The sequence below is a fragment of the Sphaerulina musiva genome, assembly GCF_000320565.1.
Source record: "Sphaerulina musiva SO2202 unplaced genomic scaffold SEPMUscaffold_3, whole genome shotgun sequence".
Classification (NCBI taxonomy): Eukaryota; Fungi; Ascomycota; class Dothideomycetes; order Mycosphaerellales; family Mycosphaerellaceae; genus Sphaerulina; species Sphaerulina musiva.
Window position 1 is genome coordinate 249,888 of NW_016017385.1, and position 12,764 is coordinate 262,651.

At 47.7% G+C, this 12,764-nt stretch overlaps 5 protein-coding genes across 5 annotated transcripts; 2 read left to right on the forward strand and 3 right to left on the reverse strand.

Moving 5' to 3' along the window:
• Positions 1–67: 67 nt before the first annotated feature.
• Positions 68–2,402, reverse strand: SEPMUDRAFT_40425 (cytochrome P450; the record flags this gene model as incomplete). The annotated part of the gene is made up of 7 exons (XM_016908783.1): positions 68–225; positions 348–463; positions 572–693; positions 824–1,374; positions 1,461–1,750; positions 1,830–2,048; positions 2,122–2,402. The coding sequence occupies 7 exons, from the start codon at positions 2,400–2,402 to the stop codon at positions 68–70; spliced, it is 1,737 nt and encodes a 578-aa protein (XP_016762146.1).
• A 1,979-nt stretch (positions 2,403–4,381) lies between these two features.
• Positions 4,382–6,185, forward strand: SEPMUDRAFT_115319 (cytochrome P450; the record flags this gene model as incomplete). Its single annotated transcript, XM_016901151.1, has 4 exons — positions 4,382–4,588; positions 4,686–5,077; positions 5,153–5,886; positions 5,986–6,185. 4 exons carry the CDS (start codon positions 4,382–4,384, stop codon positions 6,183–6,185), a joined length of 1,533 nt encoding a protein of 510 aa, XP_016762147.1.
• Positions 6,186–6,365: 180 nt separating this feature from the next.
• On the reverse strand, positions 6,366–8,243 carry SEPMUDRAFT_115320 (cytochrome P450; the record flags this gene model as incomplete). Its single annotated transcript, XM_016901152.1, has 6 exons — positions 6,366–6,525; positions 6,613–6,776; positions 6,870–7,140; positions 7,221–7,331; positions 7,397–8,130; positions 8,196–8,243. The coding sequence occupies 6 exons, from the start codon at positions 8,241–8,243 to the stop codon at positions 6,366–6,368; spliced, it is 1,488 nt and encodes a 495-aa protein (XP_016762148.1).
• A 384-nt stretch (positions 8,244–8,627) lies between these two features.
• On the forward strand, positions 8,628–10,319 carry SEPMUDRAFT_40022 (uncharacterized protein; the record flags this gene model as incomplete). The annotated part of the gene is made up of 2 exons (XM_016908768.1): positions 8,628–8,763; positions 8,824–10,319. 2 exons carry the CDS (start codon positions 8,628–8,630, stop codon positions 10,317–10,319), a joined length of 1,632 nt encoding a protein of 543 aa, XP_016762149.1.
• A 133-nt stretch (positions 10,320–10,452) lies between these two features.
• On the reverse strand, positions 10,453–11,746 carry SEPMUDRAFT_39926 (cytochrome P450; the record flags this gene model as incomplete). The annotated part of the gene is made up of 3 exons (XM_016908764.1): positions 10,453–11,489; positions 11,557–11,625; positions 11,686–11,746. 3 exons carry the CDS (start codon positions 11,744–11,746, stop codon positions 10,453–10,455), a joined length of 1,167 nt encoding a protein of 388 aa, XP_016762150.1.
• Positions 11,747–12,764: the final 1,018 nt, after the last annotated feature.

The following is a 12,764-nucleotide window of genomic DNA, read 5'->3' on the forward strand; positions in this document are numbered from 1 at the left end:
TTCATTCTCCTCTATTCTTGCTGCCATGTGTACTCTCTCTCACACTCTCTCTCCCCCCTGTCTCTCTCTAAACCTCACGAAGAATCAATCTCACATGCTGAGGAAGATGTGTCATCCCATCCGTCGCCTTCCACTCCTCAAGTGCCTCAGGAAGAGGATCCAAAATAAAATTCCACACAATCAACACGTAAATGATGCGTAAATTTTGATACGCCAATTTTTTGCCTAGATGTGGGTATCAGCGGAAGAAGTAAAAGTGCCAGTTTGCATTTTCACTCAAAAAGAAAAAAGACAAGAAAATCATGACACAGCCTTTCTGGGAAAAGGGGGGTTGAAATGAAACGTACCATAACAAGCCCGCACACCACTACCGAAATTCTGCATGGGAGCAGCTCGGGAATTGAATTTGACAACTTTACCGCCATTTTCTCCCTCTTCCTCTTCGATTAACCATCGATCGGGGCTATTTATCACACGTCAATAAACAAGTCTCGATGTCAGTGACAAGAAAGCAAAGCAAAAGAGGCTGTTCTTTTTTTGCTAATCGAGAGAGAAACAGAAAAAAACATACTTGTACTGATCCAGATTTTCCGAATTCCAACTATCCGCAGAAGATTTGTATTCTCGACTTGAATGGCTACGTTTATTTTCGTCGATTGGCATGGCGGGACGTAGGATACTTGGTCCGTTGGTCTGTAGGTAGTGTTAAATCATCATCATCATCATCATCGGCGTAAGGTGTAAGGTGTATGAAAACCCCCCTCCCTCCCCCCTGAAATATATTGCCAGAAAGATACATAGATATACGTGTACGCACACTTACCAGCATATAAACGTCAGTCCCCCTGGGAACGACATATCCAAGAACATCAGCATCCCGAATTGCCACGCGCATATTAACAGAAATCACGCAAGAATGGCGCAGAGATTCCTCAATAAAAGCATCCAAGTATGGAATACTCGTTTTACAAATTTCCTTCGCAGTGGGTTGTCTTCCGGCCTGGCGAGCCTCGCAAAAAGCATCCAAGAGACTTGTCCGAAGTTTCTGTTGCACATTTTGGTAGCCAGTTAAGTATTTCAATCCCCAGTGAATTGTCGATGAGGTCGTATCGAAACCTGCTTGGAGGAATCCGGCGAGTTCGTCGAAGAGGACTTGATGGTCGGGAAGGTTTTTTTTTCCTTCTCCGTCTTTTTCGGCGAGCTTGCTGGCTCGCTCGACGACCCATTCGGCGGCACATTTGACTTCGGGGACTTCTTCGTCTTGCGGGTTGGTGTGGGAAACACGTTGTCGAGCATGGTGGAGTCCATCGTTGATTAGTTTGTTGCGAAAGGCAAAGGCACGACGTAGACGAGGGTAGAATTTGATGGCGAACGCTGGGGCATGTTTTTGTCAGCATGGACATGAATATGGTCTGGATATATCGACCTGTAATTTTTGTGTCGTGCGTGGGAGTTCTCACCAAGATGCCAACTCCCCAGTGGAGAATTCATCGCAATCTCGCCACTGGTTACGGTGGCTAGTAAAGCACCCCAAGCCTCCGGAAGCGTTGTCTCGGGAATTGAAGCAACATGGTCAAGAGAATCTGGAAGGTCGAGTTGAGTGAGTTTGTTAAGATTGTCTTCCTGGGAAGTAGTGATGCCCACTCGTGCACCAAATGCTACACTGCAAATGGTATCTAGAGTGGCGAATTGGACGTCTCTGCTGGCTTCAAAGGCATGTCCTCGGGCTAGTCTTGCCTTGTGACGCCATCTTTTGGCAACTGTTACTGAAGCCCCTATTCGATATATATATATTGATATATTATTATCGATGATCAGTTTCCACTTACACGCTTATGAGATCAAGGGTGGTACTATGAATCAGCGGCGCGGCCACCCCGTCCAGAAAAGGAGGAGACATGAGCTCCCTCATCAGGAGTCGATTGTAGCGCCATTGATCATGTGTGGGCATACAGATCTGATTCTTGGGAAAAATCGGAGCGAACATTTTCTTCATGAACCCGGATCGATCAAACTCTCGGCCTCTCTGGGTCATAATATCGTGGGATCTATCACCAAAGCGTGTGAGCTTACTTGCCATTTCTCTTGCAAGGAAGGCATTGCTGCTGCTCTCCTGCTTACTCGCGGCAGTCGACCAGAATCACCCATGGCTTGGAGAATGGTCGCATGAAGACTTGGATAATGGGCGAGCCCAGCTCCCGACATCTCTGCTCGAAAAAGGACCATAGCTCGGATGTTTCTGCAAGATGCGCGAGCGAGTCGGGGATGTCTCCCAGGAGGCGGTCCGCAGAAGCTGGATTGTAGGGAATTCCTGGTATTGGCTTCGGCTTTGCTGTATACCAGATGAATGTACATGCGAGTATACCAACAATGGGAACCAACAAAATGAGCTGCAACGGCATGGCAGACATAGTTTGGAGGAAGACCATGTCGTTGTGGATGCAGAGTGACGAACAGCAGCGGCTCTGGAGCAACGATTCCAGCGATAAAACAAGGACATTAGCCATCGTTGACCAACGCTCGTTGGATGTCTCACGACTTTCCTAAACTGGCAATTTTTACTCGATGCTTTCCTCTCTAGGTAAGACTCCGAGCGTAGCACGACCGACGAGAAACCTTAATTCAACCTCAGTCCATACGGCTCACGACGAGTTGGAAGAAGTCCGGGATACCTACTCAAACTCTATAGGAGAACTCTGTCGACTCGGACGCTATATCGCCCTTTTGCAACATTGTGTACCGATAAAGCTAGATTCCCCCAACCCCGTCACGCTCTCACCACCAACGATCTGACATGACAGCCCCTTTCGAGAAAAGCGTCGAATAATCGACCGCTCCGGTTGGTGCATCAGAAAAGGGGTACGATGCAGGCCTCACTACCATCTCGATCGGCAAACTTTTGAGCGGAGACGAGTCCACCCACGATCAACTGTTTCGCGCGTCCAAGGACTTGGGCTTCTTCTAAGTTGTATGTTCGCGATCTCCGACCCGAGAAGTAGCCCGCCAGATTGAATTGATCACGTCCGTTGCTCATGAATTCTCCAATCAGCCATAAGAGGAAAAGAGCATATGAGAAAGGGATGAGGACCATATCGATGCGGATCCGATTGCTATGGGGTACCACCCTCAGTTTCTTCTCATCCATGTCAGATGTATATGTGTGTGTGTGTAGCCAGACTAACGCGACTACATTCAAACACAAGCCAGCGGAAAATCAGACAGGATCTGCAGCGGGCAAAAAACGATGCCTTGTATGCTCTTCGAATATGCTCTCTCCTGTGCCCCTCGTGCGCGACTTGTCAATGGACCCAGCGTCTTCCAGCAGAATTGAAGCCATGAATGAGAGTCTGGGAGATATCGGCCATACAATTCTCGAAAAAGCTTGTCTCAATCTCTCCATCTGGACCTAAACAAGAACTTCGCTGCTCACCACCGCAAAGGCCAAGTTTCCCCTACCGCGCTCGATCTACTCAAATATCTTCCTTATAAAGTCAAAATCTAAGGCCATACAGTCGGCCACGTGCCCCACACTGATATTCGTAGCCTCTCCATAGTATTTTCCGACCTATCAGGACTTCAAATCTAACAACCCGAGAAAAGAGTCGTAGATGTACATTCAAGCGAGAGAAGGGTGTATGGTATGCAACATTGGAGACTCTGTCGAGTTCTGATCGGACAATGTTCTGAGATCGTCGTTACACCGCGTTACCCCTTTTCTAGCCGAGGCGGGCAAAGTGAAACTCACAGTCGTATATATTGAGCGTCCTGAGACGGATGCCGTGTTTGTGGATCGCGAGGGCAAGCAGTGGAAGAGTGTGGATTGGCGTAATATGAAGCAGAGGTTGTTTGCGAAAGATTTGGAAGCGCAGAAGACAAGTTTGGCTACGACTGGTGGGCTGGGTCACAATGATCTGAGGTCGCTGCTTGAAGTGATTTGTTATCTCAAAATTTACTGTCTCTCGCCCGTTTCAACTCTTGATCTCTATGTCAACTAGTCGACACGATGTATCTCCCTTTCCAGAATGCATTCAAGAGGTCACGAGATAAGGGGAGATTATATCAAAGTATCGAAAGAGTCACGTCGTGCTACATGAGCGGTATCGAGTTGCAATATCGCCTGCTACCTTTCTCGCTCTCTCTCTGTGTCCCTCTTTTTCACTCTTTTTTCTCTCCATGCCCCCCTCGGAATCGGCTCAAATTAGAAGGGTTCCGCTAGTGTATCAACCTCCTATTTCGGTAAAACGTATTTCTACCCCCTGGACGACCCAACCGTCGCCTATCGGTTGACATGGCACTAACGAGAGGACCAAAATTTTGATATAGTCGAATCGAATTCAAGGAGTGTCTTTGCTACTGTCGTTTCTAATCATCCATGGACGACATGGCACCCCAGGCTCTTCTCATGAGCGAACGCTTCTCCTTCTTCTTTTCCGGGATCACTTTAGGCCCAGTATTGGGTTTGCTCACGTTGCCATTTCTAGCCCTGTACTGGTTTTTGAAGAAACCAAAGGGCTTCGATGTTGATGTTCCGCTCTTGACGAATGAGTCTGAGGACTTTATGGAAATTCTGCAAGAGGGGTATACCAAGGTGTGAATTTTTCGTTTCTTTCTCTTTCCCTCCCTGAAAAAAAGGAAAAAAAAACAGAAAACGTACAAAGCTTGGGTCTGATGGATATGAAACTTAGCATCCTCGAAGCTTGTTCAAAATCCCGACTTCGAACAAGCCCATGGTAATTGTACCGACAAACATGCTGGACGACCTCAAAGCCTACCCCGAGGAAGCCATCAGTTTCAGAAAAGAAATGTCCGATCGTTTCTTGGGACGATATACATCCGTGGCATCCAACAGCGAGGCAATGATACAATCCGTAAAATCAAACTTGACACGAGGCCTGGATTCCGTCATCCCAATCATGCAAGAAGAAGTAAAATATGCCCTCGAGGAGTGCATTGAAAACGAGACAATGGATGCAGAAGGTTGGGTGAAAGCACCATTATATGCACTATCCGTTCGAATCATAGCCTTTGTATCGAGCCGGGTATTCGTAGGACTACCACTGTCACGAAACCAAGAATGGTAAATATAAAAAAGCGCCGAAAAAAAAATATCAACGGCGAGAGCATCGTTTTGATTGACTGATGAAAAAAATAGGATCGACATGGCCATTAATTCGACATTCGACTCTTTCGTGGGCGCCGCCGTGATGTACAAGTATCCCTCCTGGTCGTGGGCAATTATGCGATTCTTCGTGCCTCAAACAAGACGAATCCAGCAATGTCGACGTCGAGTGGGAGAGATGTTGAAGCCTATTCTCAAAGAGCGAATGGAGCACGCAAAGAATAATCCAGGCTCCAAAAAACCCTCTGATATGATACAATGGTTAATCGACAACTCCAACGGAAGAGGCGGAGACTTGCCATTTCAAGCCAACGAGCACATTGTCATGAATGTCGCAGCAACACATACAACTGGTGGACAACTCGCTCATACACTATGTGCTCTCGCACAACACCCCGAATACATCCCGATTCTGCGAGAAGAGCTACAAGAGGCTTTGAAAAATCTCAAAGCTGGCGAGAATTTGAATAAAAAAACTCTGTTCCAGTTGAAGAAAATGGATAGTTTTATGCGGGAAGTTCAAAGGATGAATCCTCCTGGAATGGTCTCGGCGAATCGAAAAGCTCTTCAGCCTATTAAGTTGTCGAATGGAGTTATTGTCCCGACAGGCACATCTTTGGCAACTTTGCCCGCGTGTGTCAGTATGGATCCCAAGATTTGGAAAAACCCGAATGAATTTGACGGACTGAGATTTTACAATTTGCGGCTGGCGGAGGGGGAAGAGAAATATCAATTTGTGAGCGTCAATGAAGAGGCTTTGAGTTTTGGTGAGTTTCTGAATGTTTACTATCCCTCTCTCTCTCTCTCTTTGAAGTTCATATATATATATAGCCAGCATACTGACCATGATCATTTATTCCTCTTAGGACATGGAAGACACGCCTGTCCCGGTCGATTCTACGCTGCCGCAGAGCTGAAAGTGGTTTTGGCCGAGATACTCAGCACGTACGATATCAAGTTGTGTGAGGGCTATAGCAAAAGCCGTCCTCTGGGAGCATGGATGGAGATTATGGCTGCTCCTGACCATACATATGAGCTTTGTTTTCGTAAAAGAGCAGCTGCATGATTCCGAAAAAAGAGAAAGAAAAACAGCGTGTGACTGGGGAGGTCCAATGAGTAGATAGTCGAGAAGAAGAGAGAGTTTCGTCTATAAGCAGTAATCTTGAGGCATCCCACCTATCTTCTTGCAGCCCTCACGAAGTCTCTGCTGCATACAGAAAAGTCGACGAAAAAAAAAATATCTTAGCTAGGTACTCCTTGGAGAGACTTTGACCATAAGCGCTGGCTTCTCCCAAACGGTGTGCATACGAGACTCTCCATGCCAATCCAATTCCTGATCGACGAGTTCCAAATCATACGTATAAATCATCTTTGCCATGGTGGTCATAAGTTCCGTCCATCCAAGACTGCAATGGAATATATTCCTGGTCAGCGTTTTTCTTTTCTTATTCCTTTCTCAGAAGACAATAGCTACTACTGTGGAATACACGTACCTTCGGCCGAGACATGCTCGACTACCGTAGGAAAATGGTTGACTGGCCTCAAGAGCATCGGTGCCCTCGCTCTTCTCCAGCCAACGCTCAGGGATAAACTCCCAAGGCCGATCGAAATTCGCAGAAGACATACTTGCTGCGAATGTGCTGGTGGAAACGACAGTCTGTAAGAGATATGTGCATACACACTCTGTCAGTGGAAAAAAATACCATCGACGAAGAAGACATGGGTGGGGGGAAAATAATGGAATACGTACGCCGCCTGGCAAGAATTGACCATCAACGTGACAACCAGGCTCCGGTACGACTCGCGGCAAAGCAAATGGTAGAGGTGGATAAATCCGCATCGCCTCTTGAGCTACGGCTTTCAAGTACTTGAGTGGTATAGTGCTCGCAGAATCAATTTCTTCGTATCGAGAAAATGCAGATCGGACTTCTTCCTGGAGTCTCGCCATGATTGAAGGGTTTTTGAGGAGATAATATGTCATGCAGGATAGTGCAGTTGCTGTCGTTTCACTTCCTGCGATGCTGTATGGAGTTAGCCTTTTTTCTTTTTTCAACTTTTCTTTTCTTCTAATGTGAAATCTTCTGTGACGGCATTTACATACACGAAATCGGAAGAGTGAGCGGCGATTTGGGCTTCGGAAATGTCGGCCTCCTGGCGTGCTTCGATGATTTTGGTGAGAAAGTCGTGTCGATCCGAATGTGTTGCGAGACGTCTAGCACAGAATCAGCTGAAAGTCGCAATTTCCCATCGCCCCCTTTTTTCCCCCCCCTCGCGTACCTTTGCACCAGATCCATTGTGTACTGTTGATGCTTGCGATTCTCAACCATCAACTTATCGATAAAACTCGAAAACACCGTCTGAACAATCGTCGACAACATAGGAAATCGACGAAAAAAGTCCGCAAGAGCACCAAGTCGCAAACTCTTGGAAACGATAGCCACCCAAAAGTGCTCGGTTCCAGATTCCACTCCACCAAAATCCTGACCGAAAGCGAGACTTCCAATGATATCGAACGTCATCAAATTGTACCACATAACCATATTCGTCCCTCGATTCCCCTGCCCCGCCTCTCCCAATTTCTTAACAAATAAATCCACCGAATGAGCAATCAAAGGTTCCTGCGCCTTCAACGATCGATCCGAAAACGCACTCGCAAGATATTTCCGCATCTCCGCATGTTTTTTCGGATCGCGTTCACTCACAATAGACAGCGCTTCCGCAGCGAAATTCCCTCCATCGTAAAATTCGCTTTTGATGAATGTTCCGATCCCTTTTCGTGGGCCGTAGATTTCCAACCAGGATCGAGCGGAACTGAAACTGACTTCGTTGGGCGCTACACGAACGATTGAGCCGTATTTTTCGTGCAATTCGAGTTGCCGGTAGGGTTGGCGACCGCGCATGAAATTCCAGGAGTAGAGGGTATTGCTGAATGAGGCGGATAGGGGGCCGGGGATTTTTCGTAGAGGGTGTTTATACCAGACCCAGAGTCGATAGAGACTTAGGGTCAATGTCTGTGAGACGGAATTTGTCAGTATAGGCAAGTTGCTTTTTCGAATGATATGTTGACTGTGCTGACCAGGATTGCGGCGAGCTCTAGCTTCATGCTTTTCGATGTTGCTAGCATGAGTTTTCTCGGTTGAGTTTGCTGTTCTGCTAGCAACTCTCGCTGTCATCGTCTCGGGTACATACATTGTTCGTGAATGAGGTAAGCAATCAGCCCGGTCAGTGGCCTAAAGGGGAGAATCTGCGAATCGACTCCTTGATGCTTCAGGGGTTACTGACTTTCGGCCCGGCACCCCTTGTAGTCACCCGTACAGCGCGTCCCCCTTTTTTTTTTTTTTTTCTTTTTTGAGAATAGCAGACAAAAGTCGGCATCATGTGACCGACGACGTCGTCGTCGCTATGCCGATGAATAAGGTAGTTACTAATCATTCTCCCACAGCCAACGTCCTCCTTGTCGTTCAACGTTCAACGTTCACTTGGCAGTGATACGTCCCCAGCATCAAACATGGCAACTTCACCGCACCTGGTGGACATCCATCGACGAGAGCGAGTATTTGCAAAGTCCCCATCCAGCGGCGAGCGTACCGTCGCTTTGTCTTTGCTTGACGCTACTACTGCCAACTTTGCCCTCACCAACGCTTGTAAGCAGCAACTCCTAGACTGCAAAGTAATAATCGCTAAGAACACCCCCGTGTGAATAGGTTGGCTCTTTGAGAAACCTCACCTACAATCTCCAACTTCACTGGTAGACCACTTGAAAGAAACACTCAGTATCGCTCTCGATGCCTATCCACAATTCTGCGGCCGTCTGCGAGCCATCGATACCATTGGCGACTCCACTCCTTTGCCAGACGAAGTCAAAGCCTTTCCCGCTCACGCCCGCCGCTTCGGTCGGGTATATGTGCAATTCGGTCGCCCAGATGACGCCGGCGTGGAATTTGTAGCAGCAAGCAGCTCTGCAAGCCTGGATGAGCTCCATCCCTTGACGAGAGTGAGCACGAAACCTCTGTGGAATCGCCAGGAGTATAGCCTTCAGCCCTTTGTGCCTCCTGGTGATGTTGCGCATGCTCTGCAACCTACAGCCTCTGGGACAGACGGAGTATTACCTCCGATAATGGCGATTCAGTTTTGTGAATTATCGTGCGGTGGATTCGTATTGGCGGCTAAGATTGCCCATCCCGTCGCAGATATCTCCGCTTTGACGGTATTTGTCCAGGACTGGGCTAGTATCAGTCGTTCCGTTCTGCAAGGGATGATGGAGCTGCCCAAACCGAATCCTATTTTCGACCCGCAGCTCCTGGATAGTATGGCTGCAGGTAACATCAATGAACCAGAGCCAGACCATGCCACGATGAAGTGCGTGGAAAATCTACCTCTCCACCGTTACGATTGGTGGGCACCTCCAGGCAAACCTCCCGCGGCCCTGGTCGATCAGCCCATCAAGCCCGCAGGCAATGCCATGCCATGGACGGAATGGGATGCCAAAGCCCCCGTATCTACCTACACCATTCATTTCACTCGAGACCAAATCGAGAAACTCTGGTCTGATGCGAATCCAACCGCAACATCAGGAAACCTCCGAATCAGTCGCCACGATGCCCTTCTCGCACACATCTGGTCCTGCATCACGCGAGCTCGAAATCTTCATCAAGACACCCAACCCGTGCACTGCGATCTCACACTCGGTTTACGTTCCGCCCTCGGCCTCGATCGCACTTTTATAGCTTCCCCGACCATGATGACCGCCATCTCCCTGACCGGATCAGAAGTTTCCGCACCGCAAAATCTCCCTCTCATCGCGCAACGAATTCGCCAAATTCTCTCTATTATTACCCGGAGAGAGAATCTCGCTGCTCATTTGCACAGTGTGGCTTATGAGCAATCTCCGCAACGGATTTGGCAGGCGTTTCTCGGGCAACGGCATATTCTTGTGACGACTTGGGGGCGAGCGGGGATTTATGAGGTGGATTTTGGTTGTGGTGCGGATATTCGTTATGCGGAGGGGGTTATGCCGAGTTTGGATGGTATGGTACTTGTTAAAGAGGCTCCTCCTTCTCCTCCTTCACGATTGGGGTCTTCTGCGGCGGAGACGGGAGGCGGGGCGTGGACGGATTGGGGAGTGGATGTTTCGTTGTCTCTTCGAAGTGAACAGATGGAATGTTTACTAAGGGATACTCTGCTGTTACCGAAAATATAGCTTTTCACACTCCTTTTTTCTATTTTCTCTCTCTACAAAAAACACCTACCAAACAAAAACCCTTCTCTCTCCCCCCTTCATCCTCCCTCCCCAAATTACCCCCCCATCGCCCCCTTTCCTCCCCCTCCATCAATCACTCCCCATCCCTCCTCCTCCGAAACAAAACCCTTCCCTCGGGATTCGGCAAATTCTGCGTCTCAAAAATCAAACTCACCGGCCTCTCTCCCTTCCCCTCCGGAAATTTAAATTCAAAATTCTTCAACAAAAACACCATAATCGCTTTAATTTCCGCCGCAGCGAAAAATCTCCCTGGGCAAGCATGTCGTCCATAGCCAAAAGCCATACTCGTGGGACGAGCGGCCGCGTAGAGATTGGAGGGGGTTTTGTCATCGGGAAGGTTGTTGTTGGTGGTGGATGATGTGGAGGATTGAGCGAAACGGAACCCGTCGAATTTTTCGGGATTGGAGATGATTTCGGGATCCATGGAGATAGCGTGTGTGGGGATTCCAATGGTAGTATGTGCAGGAATAACAAAGCCGTCGGAAAGAGTATAATTTTTCGTTATAACTCTCTCGAAAGTAATCAGCAAAAGGGGATTATGGCGTTGACTTTCCTTCATAATGCTATCGAGTTTCGTCAACCCCTCGTAATTTTTGCGCGTCATCAAACTTTCCTCTGAAGTATTTTTTCTGATTTCTTCGCGCAGCGGTTCGATGTATTCGGGCATGGCACACAAGTCGTAGAGGAGTTGGGTGGGAGCGGCGGCGCTGGTGTGGATGGCTGCGAAGCTCACTTTGAGGAGAATTCCAGCGAGGAATTTTTTGTCTTTTTCTGAGGAGTCTTTGGCGTCTTGGGCCATCCAATAGAGTAAATCTGGAGCGGCTTCTCCGGTTTTTTCGCGTTGGTTCAGGAGTGGAATTGCGGCTTTTTCGGCTGCTTCGTAGTGTTTTTTGATTTGTTGGATGGCGGGAATGAATCGTGCTGCAATGGGCTTGAGGATCTCGGGGTAGGCTTTGAGTGCTTGTGCTCCGATGAATCCATCCGTGGCGAAGTTGATTGAGGCCTGTACCCATTCTTTGTTTCGACTGAGGGTTGTGCCTCCAAACATTCGGCTGGATACACGAGCAACTATCTGGACGATTCGATCGTTTACGTCTACTTCGGTCCAGTCTGTTCAGGAGTCGGGCGGGTTAGACGGTACAAAACGATCAGAGAGCAGATTGTAAGAATTTCATACCGTCACATGCAGGCCAAGAATCGTTGAATGCATCACTGATCTCTTCTTCAACCTCACTCATCACCGTCCCTAACCATCACTCCATTGTCAGAGTAAACATTGAACATATGTCTCAATTCCAAGGCTTACACAAATTGCGATTGAGCTGACCGCGAACAACACGCGGATGAAGAGTCGATCGACTACCCATTGTAGTATATTTGCCTTCAAACATCTAGTAGCAAGCAGCTCTCATTAGCATAATCAACCAGATATATATAAGCATCATCTTCTCACCTCGATGAAAGTCGCCACAAAGTCCACCTCGTGCACAGGGGCAGACTTCAAATCTTCGAGATATTTATTCGGCAGCATCAAGCGTTCCCCAAGTTTGCTAGGAACGTAAAATGGTCCACGATTATTCTGCCATTAATGTAAGTAGGAAAAAACTCAAACTTGATATGTTCACGCAAGCACACGGGGAGAGGAAGACGTTTTTTACTGACCTGCCAATATCCCTCCAGCAACATACTCTTGCTGTCATGCACGAATCTCATCCGATTCTTCTTGAGCGATGCATCGTCTGAACCACCATAAATCGGAACCCCAGGCGCATAAACCTGCTTTCTGTTGAAAATCCATGAGATGCAGATTACTGCGAAAAAAATCCCACCAACTAGCACAGCGGCATTGGGATGTAGAGAGTATTCCAGAAGCCAATCCAGAGACATGTTCTTCCAAAGCGCAGATTAGTTGCCAACAACAACAACACTTTTCCGTTGGGTCGGTAGAAAGGTAGTCTCGTATTACTTCCTCACAAACAACAAAAAACAAAAAGAGAAAACTAAGAGCATCATGGATAGATCATGACTTACCCTTTACAGACCGACATGACTAATGCATCTTTGTTAGACGAATTAGGCAAATCCCCGGTGAATCCATTCCCTCGCAATGTGAGACCATCTCCGGTGGGGGGTAAGGGGGGCAAAAGGGGGGAAAGGTCACAAATGAACTCAAGCCCTATCCATTCATTTACCCTGTAGCACGAGAAAGAAGATCTCACCTGAGAACGAGGTTGGTTGCCCAGCTGGCTGGCTGCTTGGAAAAGACAAAAAGAAAAATATCATGCAACCATATTTCTGACATATACATACACACGCACCCCCTCCCCCTCAAAGCAGTCTATCCAATCATATTCCTAACGAGATTTTTATTTTTATTTTTCTTTT